Source organism: Mus caroli, unplaced genomic scaffold, assembly GCF_978045245.1.
Source record: "Mus caroli unplaced genomic scaffold, Mus_caroli_1 scaffold_7, whole genome shotgun sequence".
Lineage (NCBI taxonomy): Eukaryota > Metazoa > Chordata > Mammalia > Rodentia > Muridae > Mus > Mus caroli.
The window spans coordinates 93855890-93882283 of NW_028227262.1; the positions used below are offsets into that span (position 1 = coordinate 93855890).

At 46.4% G+C, this 26394-nt stretch overlaps 2 protein-coding genes across 5 annotated transcripts in view; one reads left to right on the forward strand and one right to left on the reverse strand.

Annotated features, from left to right (window-relative positions):
- The window catches only part of Crhr2 (corticotropin releasing hormone receptor 2), a 43220-nt gene extending 39239 nt beyond the window's left edge, over positions 1 to 3981 (forward strand). For all 4 annotated transcript variants that reach the window (XM_021164561.3, XM_021164562.2, XM_021164564.2 and 1 more), the window contains 4 exons: positions 746 to 831; positions 1024 to 1159; positions 1537 to 1578; positions 2608 to 3981. In XM_021164561.3, the coding sequence (XP_021020220.1) occupies positions 746 to 831; positions 1024 to 1159; positions 1537 to 1578; positions 2608 to 2748 (405 nt within the window). In that variant the 3' untranslated portion in view covers positions 2749 to 3981. The remainder of the gene's footprint in view (positions 1 to 745; positions 832 to 1023; positions 1160 to 1536; positions 1579 to 2607) is intronic.
- Positions 3982 to 14542: 10561 nt separating this feature from the next.
- The window catches only part of Gars1 (glycyl-tRNA synthetase 1), a 42442-nt gene continuing 30590 nt past the window's right edge, over positions 14543 to 26394 (reverse strand). Inside the window, exons 11-17 of the mRNA XM_085840604.1 lie at positions 25915 to 26023; positions 24394 to 24538; positions 20611 to 20696; positions 18544 to 18653; positions 16986 to 17079; positions 16259 to 16449; positions 14543 to 14814 (exon numbers count right to left, since the gene is read on the reverse strand). Of these exons, the coding sequence (XP_085696730.1) occupies positions 14689 to 14814; positions 16259 to 16449; positions 16986 to 17079; positions 18544 to 18653; positions 20611 to 20696; positions 24394 to 24538; positions 25915 to 26023 (861 nt within the window). The 3' untranslated portion in view covers positions 14543 to 14688. The remainder of the gene's footprint in view (positions 14815 to 16258; positions 16450 to 16985; positions 17080 to 18543; positions 18654 to 20610; positions 20697 to 24393; positions 24539 to 25914; positions 26024 to 26394) is intronic.

Here is a 26394-nt window from a genome sequence, read left to right on the forward strand (position 1 = left end):
ACAGGGCAGCATACACAGAGGGACAGCACAGCCCCAGGGACCAGCTGATCAACTGACTGACTCTTGAGATCCCCCTCAGAAAGCAAGAGATGCGGGGGAGCCAGAGACCCATGCGGCAGGCAGCTGACTCAGGTGCCAACAGACCCATAGCAGTCAGAGGTGGGAGTGTCTTTTGATGTTAAGGGAAAACACCAAATGAAGATTAATTGTTCCTTTCCCAGCGCAACTGGGCAGCCCATTTATCTTCCTCGCCCGTGGGTGTCTGAAGGCTTTGGAGCACCTAGGAGAAGGAGTAGTAGAGACTAATCACTCCATCTGGCCTGTGTCCCCCTCCCCCAGCGTAGGGCTGAAAGGACCTTTGACCAACCTAGAGCTGGTGACAGTTTGAGAGTCTCTGAGATCCTACACCAATAAGTAGGAACCCTGTGACCAAGAGAGGTAGATCAGAGATCTGGGGTATGGTTCTGTATTGTCTTGGAGTAAAGCAGGGGTTGGAGTTCTCAGGAGTGACTCCAGAGGAGTAGTCACATTTCCCACCCGTCTTCTTTATAAGCTGCCTGGACCATGGGTGGAGGGCAGGCAGGCCCTGGAGTCAATGGGTGCCGTCCTGCCCTGCTGGGTAGGAGCAGAAGTTGGGTGACCAAAGCAGGTGCCCAGTGCTGGAGCTTCTGCAGGTGCCAGAGGTTCTTTTTCTCAGCCCACTCTCATCACACACCCTCCCGTGTCCCTCTCCACTTTCTTCCAGATCAATTTTGTATTTCTGTTCAACATCGTCAGGATCCTGATGACGAAGTTACGAGCATCCACCACGTCTGAGACAATCCAATACAGGTAAGGAAATGCCTGGACACCTCGGCCTGGCGGGTATGGAAGAAGAAAGGGGGTTCTCTCACCAGAGCCCTTGGGGCCCTCACCCCTGGAGTTGCTTGAGCAAAGCATAGCACCGCATCTCCCCCTCCCCCAGTGAATCCTATCCTATAGGTAAGCTCAGGTTTGTTCTCACCCTCTTGCTTCCCCATCCAGGAAGGCAGTGAAGGCCACGCTGGTCCTCCTCCCCCTGTTGGGCATCACCTACATGCTCTTCTTTGTCAATCCTGGAGAGGACGACCTGTCCCAGATTGTGTTCATCTACTTCAATTCTTTCCTGCAGTCCTTCCAGGTAGACACCCCTACACCCACCCCCCGGGCCAGCACACCTCCCAGGCCCCGATGCTAACACTGAGCCGGCATGCTAGGATCAGTTATATGAGCACCAAAACACAAGCGCTTGCACATCCAGAACCCCACTTGGCCCCAGATGCTGACCAGGGTGCCCTGGTTGTATCACCCCCATCCTGGGACTTAACTGTCTTAGCACTTCTGAGAACACTTAGGACAAGCTCAGGATGTTGAGGCAAGAGGTCACACCCAGCTTAGAGCAGACCCTGGGGTAACTGCATGCCTTCTGAGCTCCACCCAGCCATCCTGTGTCCTCCCACACTGCTGGCTGGAATGACCCCTCAGCAGATGCCTGACATCGCCTTCCTTCCTTTCTAGGGTTTCTTTGTGTCCGTTTTCTACTGCTTCTTCAATGGAGAGGTAGGAGTCAGGGCCTTTGGGGTGGTCTAGGGGCTCAGGTCTCTTAGACTGTGCTCCCAGGTGGTCCAGCCAAGCTGCCCAGTCTTTCAGAAGAGCTTCGTCGCTGGCTCTTCTCAACTCCATCTATGGAGTTGAGGAGATGGGGCTAAGAAACCACTTAGCTTTAGGGAAATAGGACTTCTCCTGCAGAGCCAGCTTAGGTCAACTACACAAGCCAGGAGTAACATGCCTGTGCTTAATGTATGCCCTCAGAGTCTAGGAAGGTGCCCAGATAGCAGGACCTGAGGAAGCCAGACAGAGGGGATGACAGAGGGAAGCTTACAGAAATATGTGAGGTGGCATATGTCATTCAAGCAGTTCTTTACGAACTCGGCAGAGAAGAAACCGTCGGGGGCTGGTGGATGACTGCCAAAGCTCAGGACCTCAGTTCAAACCTGAGACTCACATGGTGGGGGAAGAGAATCTACTCCTGAAGGAAAGCTGACCTCCACATACGTGCTGTGGTGCTCAGTGAGAACACACATGCATGCACGCACACACACACACACACACACACACACACACACACACTCTCCTCTAAGGAAGAAGCTGTTGTCTTCCATTACAATACAAGCAGAAGAGAGTCAGTTTGGTGTAGAAAAGACGGAGCCAGGAGTTGTCCCTTAGGCAGTGGTAGAGAAGGCAGAGTACATAGCAGGCGACAAGAGGCTTTTCCTTGATGAGCAGAAAGCTGGGCCTGATGCCTGCTGAGTTGAGGGGCTGACTTACAGAGCCATAGTGACTAATTCATGGTGGCAGGGGAACTGGAACCTTAAGCAGGCCAGTAGCCTCTCCAGGAGAGGGAAAGAGAGGGTGGGTCCCTGAAGGAAACTGCGGGGCAGACACAGAGTTCAGGGGAGGACCTGAGTTTAAGACCTCACCAGCGCCCTGGAGTGAGGGTGGCAGGCCGAGGGCCATCCCAGAGAACTTTAATAGTTCTCGAGGTCGGGGTAAGGGATGGCAGAGGCAGGTGACTCTCCTTCCCTGCAGGTGCGCGCGGCCCTGAGAAAGCGGTGGCACCGCTGGCAGGACGACCACGCCCTCCGGGTGCCTGTGGCCCGGGCCATGTCCATCCCTACGTCGCCCACCAGGATCAGCTTCCACAGCATCAAGCAGACAGCTGCTGTGTGACCCTCTGTCACCGTCTGCCCAGCACTCCACCACTGAGGCAGCTTCCCCATCCTTTACAGCCTTCCCCTGGGTCCTCCTTGCTACCCTGACCCACAGGGTACAAGGTACAGGAGAAGGGAGGAGAATGAACACTCCCGCCTGGAAGGAAAGGAAAGCTCTGACATGGGGGGGCTCTGAAGGACCAGGGCCCAGTGCAGCCAGCCACACATCTTCAAGCACGAAGGAGCAGAGGGACATCACGGGACCCTCAGAAGGGATGCATCTCACACCATCAAGCCTCTGTGCACCCAGCCTCTTTTGTTGGGTCCTCACTGCAGCACCGTTTACATCTGAAGAAGCTGAGGCGCAGAGCAGGCAGGGACCTGGCCAAGTCACACAGCTACTTGCCCCACCTACAGCACCCACAGTTGGCTCTGCTCCTTGCTTTTCATCTCCACACGTGAGGGCGCCCTCTAAAGGCAAGGGAGACAAGAATGAACTTCTCTGGCTTCATCCCAGGAGCTGTCAAGCAGAGATGACCAGCCCTTCGCCAAGGTAGCCTTCTTCTTCCCCAGTCCGTTTCCCATGTAGCCTTCTTCTTCCCCAGTCCGTTTCCCATGTGTGTCCAGGAGAATGCTGGCTTTCAGTCGGCCATCCCTCCTGGGAGCCCCCCATTCAGTCTGGGCTCAGTGTGGGGACCTAGACCACGGGAAGTGAGTTAGATGGAAAGTCACACTCGCGGGCCAGTCATATACACAGTGCCTGACAGAAGGGAGAACAGAAGCGCCTGGGGAAGAAGGGTGAGGATCCCTCAAATCAGAGTATGCCTGGGAGTGATTGAAACAAGGGCCCCAGGATCTCGGTGACATCAGCCAGACATCTGTGGAGTTGGCCACCTTCAATTCGAGCAACTAGATGTTGGAGAGATATCGTGAGCCAGTAATAAAGGCAGAATGTCTGCAGGACATATCCATGCCCCTCTTCTTATGGGCTGGGCCCGAGCAGACCTTCCTGTGGAGTCTTTAGGTTCAAAGGGCCCGAATCATTCCTGTCACCCCAAAGGGTGGCATCTGCATCACCCGCAGCGTAAACCCCGCCTGTGCCAGGGACTAATATTCTGGAATTGGGAGGGAGAGGAGGCAAGGCCCTTCAGGCTCCGAAAGCAAGAAGAAAACAGCTTGATTTCAGGCTTCTCTTCCATTCCTCTGTCCCTGGAGCAGAAGAAGGACTTGAAAAGGCCCCTTGTCTAGGTACCCCACGAAAATAAACTTTGAAAACTTATCCAGCCGTACGCATTTTTATTTTGGCGTTTGATACATTTTAATGCATTTTTATTTTGGCGTTTGATACATTTTAAAGCGTGAAAAGATGTGGTTTCTGACACTTGGTAGATATTTGAATTTTAGAAAACTGTCGCAGCACTTTAAAACACACCAAATGACACCTAGACACTGCCTGGTTCCAGGGCCACTGTCACCTGTCTTCAAACACTTTGTCAGCAGGTGGCTTGTGTCGCTAGTTTTCTTTCCAGCCTCTCCATCATCCCACCCTGGGGAATTTTATTTTTAGAGGTCTCCTCTGGCCTATCAACTTCTCTGCCTGACTCTTGGGATTTTTCAAGACTTCTAGATCGGCCTATCAAGACTTTTATTTTTCTGTGTTTGTTGGACAGGACCTCACTTAGCTTAGGCTGGACTCATGCTTGCCTTGAACTTAAAATCCTGCCTCTGTCTTCTGAGCGCTAGGACTATAGACACATGCTTAAAAGCATTTTTAAATATAAACATTTTATTAAAGTCACATTGGATATTGGAAGTTTTTTTTAAAAACACTTTCATTTGGGGGTAGTGCTTGTGTGCTATAGTCTGTGTGTGGAGTCAGAGGAAAAAATTTTGGAAGACAATTTTCTCTTTTCACCATATGTGGGTCCTGCTTTGACATCAGCCATGGAGATGCAGAGTTTGGAGTTTGCCCAGCTGGCTTCCTGTCTTTCTTTGGGGATTATAGTTAAGTGATTGGATGAATCTCAGAAGAGACCTTGAACTTTGGATTTTTAACATTGTTGAGGTTAAAAGTTGGACTAAGTGCATTTTACATTAAGAGAAGTTTGAACAAGCATAGCAAGCTTAGAAAGGAAAAATATAAAATATATGATTCGAGTATTAAAGGGGTACCAGGAAGTGAAATGGAGCAAAATCCTGTGTTCTAGGAGATAACAGATTAAGGAAGTGGAACCTTGGGGCAAGATCCTTCCCAGCTAAGCCAGCCCCAATTAAATGTTGTTGTTGTTTTTTTTTTTTATAAGACTTGCCTTGGTCATGGTGTCTGTTCACAGCAGTAAAACCCTAACTAATACAGAAGACCCACATCATCTTGCTTTAGGGCAAGCACCATTACTGGCTGAGCCATCTTGCCAGCCCTAGATATTGGCAATTATAAATTATAGACAGTTTTTATAAGTAACTGTTAAGCCTAGGATGGAAATTATATGGAAATCACACCTCAAACAAGTGCATGGAAGTGTAATTGTTCCGGAATTCACGGATGCATTTTACAACAAGAATGAGTCAGAATTCAGGATCAACTTCTTTCTTTCCTTCCTTCTTTCCATCTCTCCTTTTTTACAGCTGCGTGTGCTGGGGCTTTTCAAATACACAAGCAGCTGTAGGCACGCCACGCGCATCTATATAATGCTTCTGAGATGTATGTCCCAAATTGCACGGCGATCTATCATCAAAAACACTCTACCCGCCTTCTCTTAAGCCCTCTTTATAGGGGACTGAAAAGAATGAGCTGAAAACGATCCTGAGATAAGCTTTGTGTCCCCAGACGGCATCTTCTGCGACGGCTCCCCGACTCACGTATCAGATAATGGTGGGAGCTGGTGAAGAGGCGGTTCCCACTTGGCAGTGCTCTAGAGAGTGCCATGGGCAAAGCTGTGCCTCTGCTTCTCTTGTCATTGGGGAGGTAGGTGGCAGAAATGCCTAGGCTTGGGTTTCTCTAGGGACAAAAGTCATGCATGCCCTGCAAAGTCTCCCTGCCTAGCTGGAGGAGCAGTGAGAGCTGAATTCATTAGCATCATGGCTCTTGTTTTGTTTTGTTTTATGTTTTGTTTTTTTTGAGACAGAGTTTCTCTGTGTAGCTCTGGCTGTCCTGAACTCACTTTGTAGACCAGGCTGGCCTCAAACCCAGAAATCCACCTGCCTCTGCCTCCCAAGTGCTGGGATTAAAGGCGTGCGCCACCACCACCCGGCATGGATGCTCTCTTAGAGCAAAGAGGTGTAAATGGCTTTGCCCCAAGAGGCTATATGAAGAGCTGTTGAGACTGGAAAAGACTGGAGACTTATCAGAGCCGATGCCACAGAGCCTCAGTACCACCCACCCGTGCTCCTCAGTAACACCCATCAGTGCTCCTCAGATGCCCTCTTCCATTGTACCACTCATTATTACCTAGAGGGTTCAGGGGTCTGTGATGTATGCTGGGTGGGACAGTGCTGCCCAGGTCTGCACCATGAGAAGTCTCCGGCTACAGACCAGTTGGGTAGAGATGTCACCCTAACCCTGCTCTGCTTCCTAGGCCCCAGTCATGGCCATGGCTGAGTGGTGGGTGTCCTCAAAATGCCACCAGAGACATTAGACCATCTCTCTGGGTCTGCACTCATTAACCTCACTCAGCATCTGCTCCCTACAGCCCCGTCAGTCCTCATTACCGTCCTGCAGTCTTCTGTGCTGTTAGTCCCTCACTGAGTGGCCTTCCTGGAGAGAAGCCTCATTATCAGATTCTGTCAGAACAACTTCCAACACCCAGACCCTGCAGGCCCTCAGGCGTTTGTTTAACCCTTCCACTCACCCTACCCTAGAAAGCTGGGAAAGAGGAGGGAGCACACCGGGCAAATTCCTCGTCCTAATCCAATGGCTTTGAGACACCAGCCTGAACCCCAGCCCCAGTCCCAGCCTAGTTCCAAGCCCAGGGGTCCTTTCCTAAAGGGGGACCAGAAAGTGCCTGATGGGTTTGTAAATGCTGGTAAATTATAATTGTGGTGAGTGATGGAGCATCTGTGGGGCAGAAGGATGAGGACAGCATTTCCCAGGGTGCTTTAGGGAGAATCCATGGTAGAAAAGCTAGCTACTGAAGGCCTGAAGTCTCTAAGAGCTCCAGGGTCCTGTGGAAGGGAGCTGGCATGGCATGGAGAAATTGGATTCTGAGAGAGTTAAAACAGTACAAACAAACAAAGCCAAAACCAATTATGTACTTGTCCAGGGATGGGAAAACAGGGCTCTCTAGAGTGGAGTCTTTCAAGACTCAGTAGACCCAGGAACCAGAGGCAGTATGATGCTCTGTGGTAGCTGTGAGCTCTGAGCATGAGCTAACAGGAAGAAAGTCATTCCAAGTCCCTTTCCCGCCGTGTGTGTTTGGATGCTATAGAAAGCTAAGGTGAGTCTGGCTTCTCTGAATCCTCTAGTCGAAAACAGCTGTAGCAGGAGAGGATGGGGAGGCCTGTTTAACACGTGCATCTATCTGCTCATCAATACGGACAGTATGGTTTCTAGGCTCTGCCCCTGAGGTCACCCCTTATTCTCTTGTGTGGGTTAGCATCACTTAAATATGCTAATTAGCAGGAGGAGTGGGTGGATCTTTCCACCTTTCTGTGGCGGATCCCTCCAGGTTTTCTGGCAGATCTCATAAGCAATGTAAAGCTCTCCACAAAGGTGCAAACATGGTGCTCATCACAAAACCACCAATGGCCTCAGCCTCTATCTGGCAAAGCCTGACTAATAGCCCCTTTCAGAGAGCCTTACTTCTAGACAGACACGGGCCTCTAGGTGTCCCTCCAACAGATGCTACTGCTGGACTAGATATCCCTGGGGACTATGCTGTTCCTTGCTGCCTCCCAGAGCTATTTAACCATTCACTGAGCATCTAGTCCCTTCTTATTGTTCCACTCACAGCTGGGTTAACCCATAGGAGTCCAGTGTTAGCAAGACAGACCATGGGCACAAAGAGAGCAACCAGCGTTGGAAAAGGGAAAAATCGATTCTTTCATTCCGTTCCCATCCTGATCTCCCATCGGAGCCCAAGGCCAGTTCCCAATACAGCATTTCTTCTTTTCCATTTCATGGGAATAACAGAAATGGGGATCTTGGGGGTATTTCTGTCACATCCTATAGAATCTTCAGCAGAGGACTCAGGGTGTAGTTCTTTGGTAGAGTGTTTTGCCTAACACCAAAGGCCCCAGCCTTGATTCACAGCACCACTAAATAAATGGCGTAACCCCTTCCTGAGGACATAGTGGCTGCAATAGCAATCTCAGCTCTTGGGAGGAGGAGGTGGGCGCATATCAAGTTCAAGACCAGCTTAGCTACATATCAAGTTCAAAGCCACAGTTATATAGTAAGATCCTGTCTATACCATAGCTGTCATATCACTGGTGGACAAAAGCCTAGATGGCAGGGGGTACAGTCTGCATTCCATCTGCACCTAAGGATGCAACCAGACAAGTTTACGCCTGCATCCTGGCCCTCTCACATGTCCCGGTTTGAACAATAAATTATATGTTCACCCCACTTAACCCCAAACTGTCTCACTATACAAGAGAGCCTTGTCTGCACTATACAAATGCAGCTGGAATAAATGAGTGGTGACTCCTAACGTTAGCACCTGCAGCTTGGGAAGAGAGCTGGTGTATAAGGGACCTTCCCAGGCAGAGTCCTGAGCCCCGTCTCAGTACCTGCTGGTTGAATCTACAAGTAAGCACAGGCAGGGGCGAGCTAATGAGTCTTGACCTGGAAATAAAGTTATCCCTCCCCATTGCTGGGAAGGTGGCAAAGTAACAAACTGCTCTTACCTAACTTTGCAGGCCACTAAGTAAAGCATCCTCTGGTTCTCCAAGGCCCCGTCTCCCATCAGCACCTCAGCATCATGGGCCCCACAGAGGGTCCTCTGCCTAGGAGGGCAGAACAATTGACTCATCACTGTTTCCCACCTCTGAGTTCTCTGGGGAAGGCAGAGTGGGGAGTCATGAGCATCCCTGCAGTGACCTTACCATATGCATCCTGACCACCAAGTACCTTCTGCTTATGAGAATTCACATTGCCACTTGTCCGTCTGGAATGTGCCTTATGGAGACCATGCTGTGTGTCTAAGCAAATGGCCACCCAGCGCTGGTGTCTTCAGATCTATCTCATTTGAACATAGATATGTTGAGACAGACTCTAAGTGACCCTCAAGCTCCCTTTAGACTTCCATGTCAAGGTCTTTATATCTGAGGGCATGAAGTGCAGGCACTAGAGAGATTCGCACAAGGGAGATATGTCTGGTGAGAGGGTCTCCTGGGACTGACAGGCAGATTTGAACTTCCTTTGGACTGTGAACACCAGGGAAATGTGACATCCTTTTCAACAGAAAACTTCAGACATCTATAGAAATCTTTGAGGGAGTCAGGAAGCCCAGTTTAGAAAGCCCTGGCCTCAAGATAAAATCACAATGCCTCCTCATACTATGGAAAACTTAGGCCAGTGATGCTCAGGTCTGATTAGAAGGAGTCGGGGAACTTTAGTAGTGGGTGGAACCATGGGAGCTCTGAGTTCCACTCAGGCCTGAACTGCACTCCTCCAGATGTGTGAACTGCACATGAGCAGGCAATGGAATGAATTCCAAGGCCCTTTGCCTGTCTCCCATGTGCCTTCACCCTCTCTACCACCGTAAGGCAGGGAGTGAAGACTGAGGTCCAAAGGGTCTACACAAAGGCTGTGAAATTAGCACAGAGAAAATACACATCAGCAAAGTGCCACTCGGACTTGCTGAAACCATTGATGCAGGCACAGCGACACTTCAGACTCTGAAGGTGACCCGTGACTCAGAAACACGTAACAGCACTGTAAGGAAGCCCAGACTATCCAAAAGACCCCCCACTCCCACCCCCACCCCGTGTCTACGATGCTGGATGCCAAAGCTCTAATCCCATAGCGCCTGGCCAGTTAAGTTTCTCATTCTCTGTCCTTCCCCTTTGGAAATGGATTTTTTTCTAACTATCTCTGCTTTTGCTGCTGTTTATCAACTGCCTGTTTTAAATGCGGACACAGCTGTCACCTCAGAACGAATGCTACCGTTTATTCTGGCCTCAAAAATGAGTGACCGTGGAGCAGGAACACAGTTAAGTCATGCTACTTAGAAAATAGAAAAACAACAAAAAAGAAATAAACAACAAAACATGTTCCAACATGGTAACAGAGCAAAGGGAACTTGTCTCTCAAGGTACTTGACAAATAATACATTGGTGGAAATACCAGGTAGGCAGATTACAGCAAACCAGAAAAGTCTCTTTTATAGGCCACAGATGCTGTCTGAAGACACTCTTAGCCTTTGGTGGAAGCTAGAGATTTGTACATTCCACCAAGGATTTTTATCCAATAGTCACAAGGATGTTAGGTCAAACTCAGAGGTGGGAAATAAATGGTTATGCAGGGGACTAAAGATAATTTAGTTCCAGCTCTCCAACATCCAGCTCGCCACAATCCATCAACAGCCCTATGGAATCTTTAACACGGGTGTGGCATTTTGGCATGTATGTGTGTGTGTGTGTGTGTGTGTGTGTGTGTGTGTGTGTGGGTGGGTGTGTGTGTGTTGGGGGAGTGGTGGGTGGGACTCAGCTGTCCAATTCCTTGTTCCTGGTCACAAGAACCTGAAAATCCCTGCGGGCACCCAGGAAACCCCAGTATCTACCAACATCAGCTGCACCAGGCGGCCCTGCTTTTCCAGATCAGAGATCACACTTCTTAGGAGCCACACTCAGATTGTACTCTAGCCATCTGCCCAGCTGGCAAGGGCTTGCAGGCAGGACCACATCTAGCCCAGCTCCGAGAAGCCAGTCCTGTTAACAGATAATCTACTGCTTCTGGGGTCCTCACGCTCAGTCTTCTACTGTCCACACAGAACGTTTTCTCAGAGCACACATTTCAGGGGTTCTTACATTGACTGCCTAAATTTTGTGATGGTTTTTAAAAACAGCTTGCTCGTCCCCTCATTTACTTGATGTCAGCTGAAAAGATGGCTTACAGTTCACAATATGAGGTGAAGTTTCTCCAGGTAGGGGTTTCTGAGGGACTGAGGTTCCATTCGCCTAAAAAGTTGTCTCCACTGACTTTGATCTTCTCTTTGGTGGCTTCTGGCCTTCTGCTGGCTGGAGATCTGAATTCTAGCCAAGGTTGAGGTGTAGGATATGCAAGAGGTAGTCATTTCAAAGTGAACCAACTTTAGCATCGAACTTACTGTGTATTGCTTCTCCTTTTGAATGCTTTGGCCCTTTGAGTGAGTTCAAGAGTAACAGGAAAGAAACATGAGGTGCATGGGGCAGCAGGAAAGGGCCCGTGGGGGACTGGTATTGGGCTAGAGAGGGATAGAACACAGCGTCCCCTCCCAGAGGGAAATGAAGCCGCTGAGTGAAGGGCGGAGTGAAACCACTTGAGCTACTGTGAGTGACAAGTTTAGACAAGTCTTTCCAATAAAACAGATGGTGACAGAGAGAGCTGTGGCCAGACAGAGCGGTGGCTGAGAAGGCGGTAAGGCGGCACCCAGTTTTTATCTGGGGTACAGGTGGGTTAAGGATCTCCTGGAGTCATGAGAGTCAGTACTGAGAATGGATGGGTCAATGAGACACATGTATTTGTAAGCTTGGTTAAAACCTGTAGTCCCATAAATGCTGTTTAAGCTGGATTTTGTCAGTGGAGCCCCCACCCACTCACCCACACATACACACAATTTCATTCTACTTACTCTGTCACTTAATGCACTTGGATGCAAAGCAGTGAGCTTTGATGAGCCCAGAACTGTTTTAATTAGCCTAAATTGTTCTAGTTAGCATAACCGCTTTACAGCTCATTGTTGGTGACTGAGTTGTGAGATCTATCAAATGCAGAGGAAGATCCACACCAGCTCCCTTGTGTTGAGTCCAGGTGCTGAGAGCTGGGCTCCTCTTCCTGGCCTGAGATGGAGGCTGCCCTGACAGACACTGGGCAATGGAATGCAGCTGCTTTGGGCACAGATCTCCCTCCACCTCTCTGCTCTCTGACTCTACCATTCCAAGCCAGCAAAGATGAAGCTCCAAAAAGGCTCTCAGGGAACCTAAGACCCTCATCCCACCCCCTCAGCTCACCAGAGCTCAGCAAGGTCCTCACGAAAGACCCTCTGCCATCCCTAAGCAAGGATGTTCCCCAGGGCAACAGTAATAAGTAGCAGCTCTCCGAAGGACTTCCTCAAACACTGACACTCAAAACCCACCCTAGGGAAACTTCCTCGTAGGGAAAGGTGGGGCTCAGAACTGAGTATTTTGATGTATTCCAACACTCAGCCAGGGTTGAGAACCTGGGGAAGGGGTTTGTAGGCAGGAGGGTGAGGCTGCAGGGTGCTCCTCTCAGGCAAACCCTGCTACAGCTCTGAAATCAGCATCCTAATTTCCGGAGAAGACATTAGTTCCATCCACGTGGTCTTAACACGATTACTGCTTAGAGGCAGCCCGATAACCAAGACTTATAGGATAGGCAACAGGAGGTGAATTTTGAGGCAGACGATTATTCATTTACTTAGTGAATCTTCAGTTCAATTTCATATCCATGTTAGCCACATGTCCCAAACACCTGCTTGAAACACAGACTTTCCACGAGGGGGCAAGCTAATGAGAGCGGTAACTAATGGTTTCAAAACCTCCCCACCCATTACACCCATGACCATGGAAGCCTGGTCACAACAGATTTATCCTGGGGCAGCTAACCAATACAGACTAAAGTAACCAGACCTTATCTCCAGGGCATGTGGTCCTCAGGCACACACTCTAGAGCCTCTTGCTGAAATCACAGTGGCCAATGCCACCCTAAGGTACAGGATGAAGGCCTGGTGACCCGGTTCTCACCACCTAGAACTGGAAACAGCACCTCATGACATTAGCAAGATCTGTTTTTCCAATTTGGTGGCAAGTTCCTTTCTGGAATACCTATCTCCACTCATTGCTTTGCTACGGAGGCTCTCGGTAACGTTAAGGTGTCACTCCCACAAAAGCCAGAATACGCTGTACACATAACTGTTACACTTGGCCAAGTGACATAAGTCCAACTTCAGGTGGTTTTTTTTTGTTTGTTTTGTTTTGTTTTTTGTTTTTGAGACAGGGTTTTTCTGTATAACCCTGGCTGTCCTCAAACTCAGAAATCCGCCTGCCTCTGCCTCCCGAGTGCTGGGATTAAAGGCGTGCGCCACCACGCCCAGCTCTAACCTAAGGTGTAAAGAACCCTACTAATTTGTTTCATGAACAAATTAGCCTGAGTCACCTCATCACCGCTTGGGAGGGAGGAGTGACTTCTGAGCCAGGCTAATCTAGCAATGTTCGGCTTGCCACTTGATGCACAGATCTGAAAAAAAAAAATGTTTTTTTAAATCTAAAGTCTAAATGAGAACATCAATACGTGGGCTTTAAACTAATGGGCATGAGCAGAAATGTGTGCAAAAGGCCTGTTCACTTAGCACACAGCGCTTTGCACACGTGTGCATAAATCCAGTTGAGTTAGGGTGCAAAAGCAATCAATGGTCAGCTGTTGTCCACGGTCCTCTCTGGGGAGGGTTGCACAGCTGCACCTAGAGGCAGAGCAGAGGAAGGGTGGCCTTGCAGATTACGCACAGACTGTAGCTCGTGACGGGCGGGTCAAACAGAAGAGCTTTAGCTTTGGCTGGAATCCCTTTATGGTACAGGTAGGTAAATCTCACGGTAGGTTTAATACACCTTCCCGTGCTAACGAGCTCATCAGTCTGTGCTGAGTGTTTTGCTAGGGTGAAACGTGCTGGGAAGGGAAGTGCTGGGAAGAAGGGAGGGAGGATGCTAGTGTGTAAGTACGTGAGGTGAGAGGGACCCCTGGACAATGAGTTCACTTAGAGTATAGCTCATTCGAATTTAATAACAAATGCTCACAGAAGCACCAGACAGAAAACAAATCAGCCTCGGTACAAGGATTTCTTCCCAACAAGGTCTGTTCAAAACCTCCACGCTGAGGGCTAGGGCTGAGGCTTCACTAAAATGCACAACACCCCAAGCTCCAGTCTCCACCCTGTGAAAATGAATCCCCACTAGTCCAGGGTCTCTGCTGAGACCCTGCCACTGCAGCCCTCGGTCCTGCAAGGGTGGCCAGGCCTCTCTGGAGGTCGGCAGTCCCAGACCTGGACAGGCTAGAGCTGGGGAGCCAGATGAGGCCTTAGCTCTACAAATTCTGCTCCCTGAATGTGTTCTACACAAAAATGTACTAGCAGCAAAGCACATTGTTAGAAGCAAAGCCCAAACTACAAAACAACTGTAAGATACTGGGAACCTCAAAGCCAGACAAACAAGCTGGGTCTCCTTTGGCCTCAAGGACCAAGTGACTTCTAGAATATAGAGTAGACAAAACTCCTACAGCCTTCTCCATGTACTGAGCCTTTCCCAGAAGCCACCACCTGCCTGGGGATAGCTGTCTCTCTGGCACAGAGCATCACCCGCTCATCTACAGATAGTAGACGTATGCCTGCGGGGAGCTGAGGGGTCAATGGAGGCTTACGACAAATGGGCATAAGAATTCTTTGAGATATAAAGGTTCTAAAGTTGGACTCCGGATGTATAACTGTAGGTACACTAAGTTGCACACTTAAAATAATTTGTAGCTTACAAACTATACCCCAATAAACTGTTACTTTTAAAAGATTTACCATGTTAAACACAAGCACATCTAAACAAATATCTGAGAGAAAAGTCTTTGCTAAAAAAAAAAAATAATAATGGAAACACAACAGATGGATTATAAATGTGTTCAGAATTCCTTCAACTTTAATTGTGGGGGTAAAATCAAGTAGTGACTGAGGAGAAACCGTCCCTGGATGCAGCCACAATGCTGTGTAGTGGACATGATGAGTTATTTATTAGCACGATGGTCACAAGCTGCCAGCTGTTCTCATTCCTCTACTGTCTCCTTCTTGCCAGTCTCTTGCCCTTCAAAGAGTGGGTACCGGGCCTCCACATCAGCCCAGGTAATGTTGCCGTTGGCCAGATCTCGGACCACACTGGGCAGCTCAGAGACCTGGGAAGAGAAAAGAAGTGCAAGCATTAGCCAACTTGACATATGTGGTGAGCATTTGCCCTGAATTCAGGAACCCTTATATGCAGTACAGAGCAAACCACCATCTATCTATGATATACTACACACCATGTATACACACATGATGTCAGCAGTGCAGACAGAGCAAACCACCGTCTATCTGTGATATACTGCACACCATGTATACACACATGACGTCAGCAGTGCAGACAGAGCAAACCACCGTCTATCTATGATATACTACACACCAAGTATACACACATGATGTCAGCAGTGCAGACAGAGCAAACCACCATTTATGTGTGATATACTGCACACCATGTATACACAGATGATGTCATCCTTTACAAGCTGTGTTTGTTTTCCTAATTATGCTCACCCCCTCCCAGGCTGGAGTCTTTGCTCAATTCCACAAAGGCTCAAGCCTACCAGCTCCCTGTTCAGCTCAGCACCGCCATAAGCCTCTCATCCTAGTCTGTATCTCATGTTAACTCACGGCTGTTACATTTAACTCCTGTATTTAATTAAGTCTATGAGGTGCAGCAGAGCAAGTGACAGTGGCCTCCAGCAGTGGTTGGCAAAGTCGGGCATGGAAAACCAGCCTATGGGGAGCCTGTTAAACCACTTGGCTACCCTTCCCTACCACTGGCTAGTGGACGGCAGGTCTGGGGTGGAGATTAAGATGTTCTAGCAAGTTCACAGGAAATGCCCATGTAGAGGCTGGTGTGAGACTCACACAGAACTACAGCCGCTGGAATGCAGGTACAGAGTAGCCAGGACTGGTGTATAAACACAGCCTGATTTATGAAAGCCTTTTGCATAAAGCAGTTTTTGTTTCTATTTTCCTTATTATAACTGTATCAAGCTGAATACTAATAAGTACTCTAAATAAATGCCTATTCAAAGTTAACACATTAGCCAGGCGCTTGCCAAGGACAGTGCCCCTCCAGCCCCACCCTGACCCACTCAGCCACCCTTCTGTGCCTGTCGTACCCCTGTGGTCACTGCTCTTTATAACATTACAGAAAGATTCCATCTCCAATGGGCTAACACTAAGTTTATACACACATTTTTACATGTCTATAGAAATACAATGATAAAGATGGCTAAGTTCCCAAAGTGTGCCAGTAAAACTATGGCAACAGCCTCAAGAGATGATATTTCTCTTGCTTAATAAACAACCAAGTGTAAAAACGAACTGCTAGAAAAGGAGCAAGAGTAATCCAAACGACCATACAATATTAGAGAAGTGTTAATGGGTATTTTCATAATTAAACCAAACAGTTCTGGGAATCTGGGCTTTGTCTGATACAAACCAATCATTAATATTACAAAAAATAAAACCAAGAACATAAGTATATCAAAGGCCAATTCAAGCCAGTAGGAAGCAGTGAATGTCTAAGAGTAACTGTGAGGAGGCAGTCACCTCTGCCCTTATCTGTCTCATGGAGTCTCGGTCCCTCAGAGTTGCAGTGTGGGGCGTCTTGTTCACTGTATCGAAGTCAATAGTGATGCCGAAAGCCACGCCAATCTCATCAGTTCTTGCATAGCGCCTTCCAATAGACCCAGAGGAGTCATCGACTTTATGAGACACGCCGTTCCTGGTCAGAGCTTCCGCTATTCAAAACAAAGTGAGGCAAGAGTGAGGTACTGCAGTAATTCTCAGTGTCATCTGAACGCAGGCTCGGAAGCTCAGCAAACACAAAGGACCCTGAGACGAGAGCAGCAAGTCCCAGCTATACGGATGCTTACTAAGTCCCCTTCAGGAGCCCAGACTGCCCTGCTATCTCCACCCAGAATAGCTGCACAGGAAGGAGACTGCACAGCCCTGAGCTGCTCATGCAGAAGTAAAGGGCCAGCACTCCTGATATCCCTCCCAATGGTGTAGATTCAGCAGGGTGCTACATTCCACTAGGGTTTTGGGAAGAGGGAACCAAGGCCAGTAAGAGCAGCAAGGAATTCTTAAGTCTGACTTCTGACTCACCCCATGCTAAGACATTTGAGCAAGTCTGCTCTGTTATAATATAAGCAGAGGCTAAAATCCCATTTATTCATAGTCAATCTATAATTTTACTCAAACAAATGATACATTCAGTAAAACTGAGTCTGCAAGACAGTGTTCCCATGGAGATCACCCAACTGGATTTGCTTACATAATTCCTTGACAAATGGCATAAACTCTTGGTTCTGGCTCAGTGGAAGGACAGAACATTTGAATGGAGCAACCACAGCAGGGAAACTGAAGAACTAGATGGTTTTAAAAGAAAGAAATCCAAATGTTAGCTTATAAGTAATTGTTATTGTCACAAAGCACAAAGTAGTTACACTCGGTAGGTAACTTAGACCACTCCACTATCAGAACACCAGCTCTTCTGTCAGCATACAGGGAGTAAATGGCCCAACCCTCCTATGCTGTGCATGAACTCAAAATCAAAGGCAGCAGATGTTCTGAGGCAGGCAAGCCAGCTTTTTGCAGGCCATTTTGCGTTGGAAATGAGAGCTGAAGGCATGTCGTAAACAGGACTTGTACAAAAGGTTCATTTGACTGCAAGAACACACAACATAGGAGCGAATGGATGTGTTCCACTAAAGCACCGAATGACAGAGTGGAGGCTAGCTCCTGCTTAAAGCCTAATTACCCCCTTGACGGCAGGCAGTTACAAATATCCTGCTACAAGGGGACCTTCTACTTGAGCAACACAGAGGCCTACATCACAGCTTCCTTCTTCAGCCTGGGATAATTCTATTTTATAGAATCAAGCAGGAACTTGCCTTTACAGATTTTTTTTTATTTCACTAGAAATGTTTTCATACCAAATTTGTAGGCAAATGGATTAAGTAAGTGGGTGCTAATAATTCAGAAACATTTTTGGCTTCCCACAGCCTAATCAAATTTCTCTTCATGGAGGGACTATGCAGTTCATAATAGTGTGACTAATTTATTCTTGTTTAGCCTTTATGAAATGTCTATTAAAGCTCTAGTTATATCAATATTGTTGAATTAAAAAAACAGCCAAAAGACTTTTTTCTTAAAAACTAAAAACCTTTCTATTAAAAAAATAAGCAGGAAAACATGAAGCAAAATTAACATCTAAGTAACCTCTGCAGTTAGGCACACCATCACTCCTTGACTCAGCTGTGTCTTCACCGATGTATTTGAAGCCTGGGCCAGGCTCTTACTATTTGCCAAATGAAGGACAGCTACCATCTCATGTCAGGACAAAGATGCAGCCTCAGCACAGAGACTAAAAGGACAATTCTGTTAGCTATGTAGTAGTATAATAGTGTGTCAGACTTTCTAGAACTCGGGACCAAGAATTCACCAGTTCATTCTTCAATGCTTGATGTTTTACAAAGAACCGTTGGGTGGATACCCAACGTTCCATGTGTGCTCAGCTTTGGACTACATGTAAATGAGACTGTTTCTTTAACCAATAAGACAGACAAAAGCTCTCTCTTTTGTAGCTAGCCTTTTGATTTTCTTCCTGGAAATCTGTTAGCAGCAACAGGAATACACCTTCCATAGAAAGTGAGATGACAAAGATAAGGCTCACAAGGTTGAGGAGAGAATGGAAGGCACAGAGCGGTGATGCAGGATCATCAAATGAATAGAAAACCTGAGGAGTTGAAAAGCTTTTTATAAACTCCTACTGCCTCAACACTTGAATGCCAGGCAAGCTCCACCTAAGCACTCATTCCGGGGTAGCTCACCGTTCTCTGTTCATCTCCCTCTCGGACATGGAATGTATGTTCCAATATGGTATACATGATCCTGCCCAGGCCAAAGGAGGGCTCAATTACACTCGGAACAACTTCTTCCACTGCAAAAAAAGTAGACAATTTAGTAATACTCTCTCAAGAACCACAGGATGCAAATCAGAGTCCTTGATAATCCTTGGCACCCCAACTACCCTAAATCTAGATGCGTTGTGATCTCTGTACAGCAGGAAGAATACACTGTGAAGAACTATGTGCTCATAAGCAATATGACCCCTTTAAAGGGAAAGTTAAGTCAAAGAATGTTTAACCTGAGTATTCACATAGAAAAATGAAGCTTGTGTCCTAGGAGTGGTCCTTCGAATGGATAAGCTATGAACAGTAACAGCGACACTCTGCTCTATCCCCGGCTGCCTTTCGAGAAAGCTAACAGACCTGGAGCTCTCATTCAAGAATTTGTGAAATCAACTACTGGGGACTGGAGAGCCAGCTCGGCAGTTAAGGGCAACTGCTGCTCTTTCAGAGGACCCAGGTTTGACTTCGGCACCCACATGAGGGCTCACAACTGTTTATGACTCCCGTTCCAGGGAATCTGAAGCCTTCTTCTGGTCTCCAGGCACACATGTGGTCCACAGACATACATGCAGGCAAAACACCCATCCATATACATAAAAAACAAACCAAGTAAACAAAGCAAACTCAAATACCTTAAGGCAGGTCTGGTGATACACGCTTGTAATCAGGAGGCTGAGGCAGGAGGATTGCTAGAGCAACTCTAAGGCCAGCCCTGGACAACTAGGTAACCTAGTTCCTACCATTCTGTGGTCAGGAAACATTGACGGTAGACTCTGCTCTACAGGGCCCTACCCTCTCCCTGTAGGTCACACTAAGGGAATGAACTGGTAACTACTACACAGAGACGCAGCACTGTCCTAGGCCTTGGAGAGCTCCTTTTCTGTGGGGAATGAGATAACCAGGGCCAACGGTTCAGTTCTAAAGAGGCCATTTCTTTTGTTTGACTGGTTGGTTGGGATTTTTTAAGACAGACTTCTCTGTGTAGCCCTGGCTGTCCTAGAACTAGCTCACAGACAAGACTGGCCTTGAACTCAGAGATCCACATGTCTCTGCCTCTCTCCTGAGTGCTGAGGTAAAGGCGTGCATTACCACTGCCAGGCAGCGAGGCTGTTTCTTTTGTCTATGATAAAGGAGTCGTTGTTATCACACACTTGCCATGAAAGTGCTTTCCCTTCATGTAAACTGTGCTTCCAGTGCAGTCTCTCCTCCCTCGTCATCATCAGACCCATCACTCTGGCTGAGTGTCCTCCCGTCACAGACCATCAGCACCGCCTGGATAATAAACTGTGCTGACAGATTCATGCACCAGTACAAAAAAAGGAAGGGGGGTAGTGGTGAGGAGATGAAGAAGAAGAGTAAAACTCGGCTTAGGACACTTGCCCACCTTGTATGAACGTGGCCTAGCTCAATCCTTAGTACCACAGGGGGGAAACAATGCGTTTCTGAAAGATAATCCAGGCACTTTCCCCCTAACCTCTGCAGTGTCATCTGAGTAACAGCAGGCGAGGCTGCCCTGTGCCACCCTGCTCTGCCTGCGTGGGCTCCTGGACCAGCTGACCTGTTCATAGCCTATAGTTCTTTAGCAGTTTCTAGAAGCCTCGATTCAAAGCCAAGCAACATTCATTCATGTGGGCTCCAACATGTACACTGCCTAACTCAAAATCTGCCTGACCAAAAATCCCTAATAATTTAGAGTAGGGGAAAGAAAATGCCTCAACTCAATAAAAATACTTTTTCCTGAAAGTTGGAATGTTTTCAGAGATTCCATCCTATGTACTCAGGCTGTAGGAAATACAAAGACGTCTTTACTGCTCAGTACACACACAAGCATCTTTAAAGACACAATGCCCAAGGTTTCCATATCCATCAAGCTGCTTCTCTCTTCAAAATTTATGTAAAATTAACATCACAAAACTTTTATTTTAATTTTTTTTAAGCTCAGACATAATGGCTGGTTTTTGTTTCTTTATTGATCTAATAAATTACCATGCAGTGTTTTCTGGAATCTCTTCACACTGACCATGTCTTTCGTTAACTGAAATGTTTTTCCTTCAGTTTCAATAGTGAATTCCCTACAAACAGAGAAAAAAGACAAAACACATTAAAGAGTAGTTAGAATACATACCCCTTCTCCAGGATGCCGAACACTCTTTGTTATAAATGCTAACACAATTTGGTCTCCTCTCTGGATGACAACTCATGAAATGACCACCAAATTAAGTATTACCCATACATTGGCACCAAACTGTATATCCCACTGAGGATTTCAAAAATGTAGCGCATTTTATACAACTCTTCAAGTGATTTCATGGCAAAGTCAAGATTAAATATAACAACTTAAAAGCAAAAAACAAAAGCAACTATCTTAGAGTAATCACATTTATCCAAAATAGCTCTGCAATTAAAATGACCACTGATCTACACACTATCCCAGCAGATATAAACCCCAAAATAAAGTAAGTAAAGATCAATAAACAAGTTTTCTGACCTTGCTATGTGAATATAAAACGTTCTCGCCAGGGCTGCTGTATGGTGCTCATGCTCACACCCTGAGCCAGTTACAGGTTACCAGAGCTACAGGGCCCTACACTCCAGCTACTTTCTCTCATTAGAAAGGCCGCTTGCGGGGCTGGTGAGATGGCTCAGTGGGTAAGAGCACCCGACTGCTCTTCCGAAGGTCCAGAGTTCAAATCCCAGCAACCACATGGTGGCTCACAACCATCCGTAATGAGATCTGGCGCCCTCTTCTGGAATGTCTGAAGACAGCTACAGTGTACTTACATATAATAAATAAATAAATCTTTAAAAAAAAAAAAAAAAAAAAGAAAGGCCGCTTGCATTTCTCTGGCCATACGGCAGCTCAGGACTAGGAAGCAGAGCCCTCATGTGGTTGTCTTCGATATGGAAGGGCTACTTGTTACCATCCACTTTGCAGGCGTCTTCCAGTCATAATCTCCTGCCTCATCTGGACGGTTCTCACTGATCTCCCGTAATAACTACTGGCTTGAAATCTGTGTTTGTGCATAGTGTCATGTACTCTACGAGTAGTCTAACTGTACAGTAGGAAACAGTTAGCATTAGCAAGAAGATAGCTACTGCTTGAGATTAAACCCAGCAAATGATCTTGCAGAGCCATGACAGTCATTAGCAAGTGGTATCTATATACAACCATTATGATCTCAAAGTTCCCAAGTCCCTCTCATGTCCCTACTCTCAATTACAATTAGTAATCTGCTTTCCACTATCATAAAGTGTCTCTCCTAGGCTCTCATGTAACTGTATCTATCATAGGCTTGGGAGGCAACCTTTCAGTGAAAGACAAGTCACAAAATATCTCAGGGTTTGCTGGCCCTATGTGGTCTCTTGAATACTATTTTATTGGTTTTGTTTCATTTGAGTATTTTTGATGTTTAAACCCGCCTCCCTAAAAATGAAGGAAAAAAAGAAAAAGAGGGAAAACCGACAGTACTCTTTAACGGCCGCTCCACACATGACAAGAGTCAGCTATTAATAGTACATGTCTTGTAATTCCTACTGTGTTTGTCTGCTGCTCAGTCTGCTGATTTACCCACAGCAGGAACCCACAGTAACTGAAGTCACCTCGTTGTCTTCAGTTTTGGTGTGTGTATGTGTGTGTGTATGTCTGAAGTTCTGGTTTCAGTTATATACTGTTCAGGAATGACATGGCCTCCTGGGTAACTACCTCCATCATTGTGAAGTGCCATTTGTCCACCTAATATCCATTTCCTGGAGTTTACTTTGATAGTAAAATAGCTACTCCAACTTTTGGCATATATACACAATATATATTATATGCTAACATCCTTTTGCTTTTAGACCATTTCTGTTTTGCCATTGACATTAGCTTGGTGCAAATGCATTAATGAGGTCTGGGACTTGTGAAGCACATGGACTGACAGCCAGCGGCTGTATTCCAGTACTGACTTCCTTTTATCTCCTGCCAACCACTGATGTTTAGTACAGATCTCCCACCTCACAGTACTTCTATCTGTTCTTTGTTCATTTTCCTCTTTTCCAATCTTCTAGGGGTGTGGTCCTGGTTGTTTTTTTTCCCCTAAACTGTTCTGTCTCTCAGCTTGTGCCTGGCTTGTGTGCTTTCTGTGCAGGTGACAGTTCCGCACTTTAGCCTGTGCTTCACCACATGCCAGCTATCACTCCATCTATTCATTACAGTGCCTTCCCACCCACGACTCTTACTTTGGTATGGATTTTATTTCCATGCATAAATTCCCTAACAACGTCTTTGCTTTAGTTTGTCCTGCACATGCAAGGTTGTCCACGTGGGTGTATCTTTAAAGCCAGTGGTTGTGTGGAATGCCTTCCTTGAGCCCCTAAAATCAGTAATTCTGGGGTTACAGATGCATTGCACCATGCCTGGCTTGTACGTGGGGGGTCAGGGATGGAAACTCACGCTTACACAGTAAGCACCTGATCTGATGAGCCCCTGCCCAGGGCGCAGTCTGCTGTCTGCCTCTCTAAAGACCTTGCAACATGATTCATGCTCAGCATGTCCTGTTTAAAGCTCTGCACCCCACACTTCACGGAGCTTTGACTTTGCTTGACAGTACTGCTGAGTTATCATGCTTGTACTTTTGGCTCTAGACAACTGAAGGCCCTGACCCAACTGAAGGATTCTATCACTTTGACAAGAACTCTTAAATTATTATCTTTCTTCTGTTATATAATGACGCTTTCTCCCCCACTGGCTGCTTTAATTTTTTTTTTTTCACTTTATACATGGTTTTTAGCAAATTGAGTTTTCTGTGCCATTTCGTGATTTGTCTTCAGCCTGCCTGAGTTGAGCTCTTAAATCCGAGTTTCTTCCTGCCACATCATCAGATGTTTGCTCTACACACTGTGACTATCACACATGTGCTTATCTGTGTGGCTCTGTCCCATGGCATCCCAAACCCTTACTTTTGATGGTCCATGGGCAACTTCCAAGGCTGCATCCTTAAATTTAATCATCCCTCCACACTGTTTAGTCCACTGTTGCCCCATACGGTGAGGCAGCAACTCCAGGTTCCAGTTCACGTTTATGCTTCCACTTCTTACGACAGTTCATGTTCTCCTTTGTACTCTTTATTACAAACGTATGCACGTGGACGGATGCCATATGTGGGCAGAGGGGGCCCGGAGCAGGCAGCTCTTCCCTGCTGAGCCATCTCTCCAGCTCTTCTTTTACATTCATGAGCACATGCAACACATTTATAACTGCCTTGCTACATTTATGTATTTACTAGTCATGTTTGTTGTTTCTGGGTCTTCCTTTGAACTAATCATTATCAGGAGTCACATGATACTGCTTTTACAGATGTTCAATAATTTTCTATTACTATAGCTTCCACACTATTTGGCACTGAATTCTGTTGTATTTCTTTAAAGACTAGTTTCTGTTGCTTTTATATTTATGTTTGTGATTACAGAGTATTCTATGCCTCTTATTAAAAAAGTTAGATTGGCTTCTAATCTAACTCAAGACAAGGAGTCTCTGCCATGAAAATCCCTAGAAAAGAACTTGTTCCTGCTTGTTCTTCTGAGATGCTGGGAAATAAACTCAGCACACTGGTCATAAAGATAACAAAAAGATCCTATTTGTTTCAAATATATTTCTAGAATATAATGTCAAAATTCTAACAAAGAGAGTTCTTTAAATACAACTAAGACATAGGCAGCACTTACCTGTCAAAGGCCTTCTAAAACAACTCATCTTGTCCCTTGCTCTCAGAGCCCGAGGGAGACGCTTACCCTTTCTCACTCAGCAGCAGCTCCATCTCTGAAATGTAGCACTCATCACAGGCACTGAGATACTCTAGCACTAGCTTTGCATCCTTCTTGTACGCCTTGCCCACGGCGCCCTTGTTGGGCTCAAACTGTACAACATTAACTGTTTTGTATGAAACAGTCAAGGAATCATGACGCAGTACAACTTCAGGAATTGGGAAAATCATCTTGAAACATTCAACCATACCAACTTCAAACCTACCACCCAGTCCTGCCAGCATTAGTGCCCCAAACTCTGTTTATTCACAAAATGAGCCAGATGGGGGTGAGGGGAGCCAGTCAGTAAAGTGATTCCCCACAAGCCTGAGGGCCTGAGGTCAAATGCTCAGCATCCACATAAAAACCATGTGTGGCTGTCCATGCCTACAGTCCCAGCACTGAGGACGAGACAGCAGCTCTCCTCAAAGCTGCTGCACGACCAGTCATATTGAAATCAGTGATCCCCATTTTCAGTGAGGGATTATCTCAAAAAATATGGTACAGAGCAATAAAGACAGACATTTGATGTGGGCATCTGGTTCTCACACACATATCTACACACACACACACACACACACACACACACACGAATAAACAAACAAGTGAATATCATTAACAAAGACTTCTAAGGTTACAGTGAAATAAAGGATTTTATCTAATCTGCAATATATCTCAATCCACAGCATAAAATCATCGGGTAATGTCTGGCCAGTGAGGTGGCTCAGTGGGAAAAGGTACTTCCTTCCAAGATGATAAACTGCATTCAATCCCTGGAACCCACATGACGGAAGGAGGAAAGTGGCTCCTGTAAGCTATTCTCTGACCTCCACACAAGCGCTGCACTAAAAGCACAAACAATAAATAAAGGGAATTTTAAAAATTTGGTTTTGGGCTGGTGAGATGGCTCAGTGGGTAAGAGCACCCGACTGCTCTTCCGAAGGTCCAGAGTTCAAATCCCAGCAACCACATGGTGGCTCACAACCATCCGTAATGAGATCTGGCGCCCTCTTCTGGAGTGTCTGAAGACAGCTACAGTGTACTTACATATAATAAATAAATAAATCTTTAAAAAAAAAAAAATTTGGTTTTGTCACTAGTCCATCCTAAGAATTGGCTCACAATCTCCATACAAGATAGAGAAGCAAACTCCTATTCGATTATAAAGAGACAGTGGGCTAAACTATCTTTAAATGGCTCTAGGCTTACATGAGAACAACACTTACCAGATATCCTATATCTAGGGGCACATGTGCAGAAAAGGGCATGTTGGAAACATCTGGACAAAGTAGCCCCCCATAAGACATTCTGGGCATACTTCTAAACTTAAGTCTTTTAAGGTCTAATGCTGTGGGTATTACTTATATCTTAAATAGACTCCAGGAAAGAAGCAATGAGGGACACCAACAAGTTTAAACAACCCCAAAGCTCTCCATTCATTCAAAGAACAAGGGGCAAACTGGGGCTCAAACACCTTTAGCCTTAATTTTGGAGTGGCCAGAAAGGATATGGGTTCTTTCAGGGGTTTCTCAGCTACTAGTGGAACTTTGGTGGCTCGAGCATGACAGGAGAGGTCGTAGCAGGAACGGTCAGCACATCCAACAATCTCAATCCAGCCCTAGGAAAACAACTAACAAAGTCACTTACCGCTCACACTGGCTTTGCTCATGAAAGCATGCAGGCAATAACTAATCCTTCCAAATATTCCAGGACAATTGAATTATAGACTCTACAATTGGCTTTTGTAAATCATTAAAGAGAACAGTTTCATACATGAGGCAGTTAACAGATCTATACGGTACATAGAGAATCCACACTGTATATGAAGTGGCTTTATTTTCCAGACTGGCTTACAATGTCATATTACTATCCAGTAAATGAATAATCTACAGGTTGAATATGAAAATTAAACAGATATCTGACCAAAACCTGTAGATTTGGCTCAAATCTGTAGCCAGGACTCAAATGTGGCAGAAACTACTCTTCCCT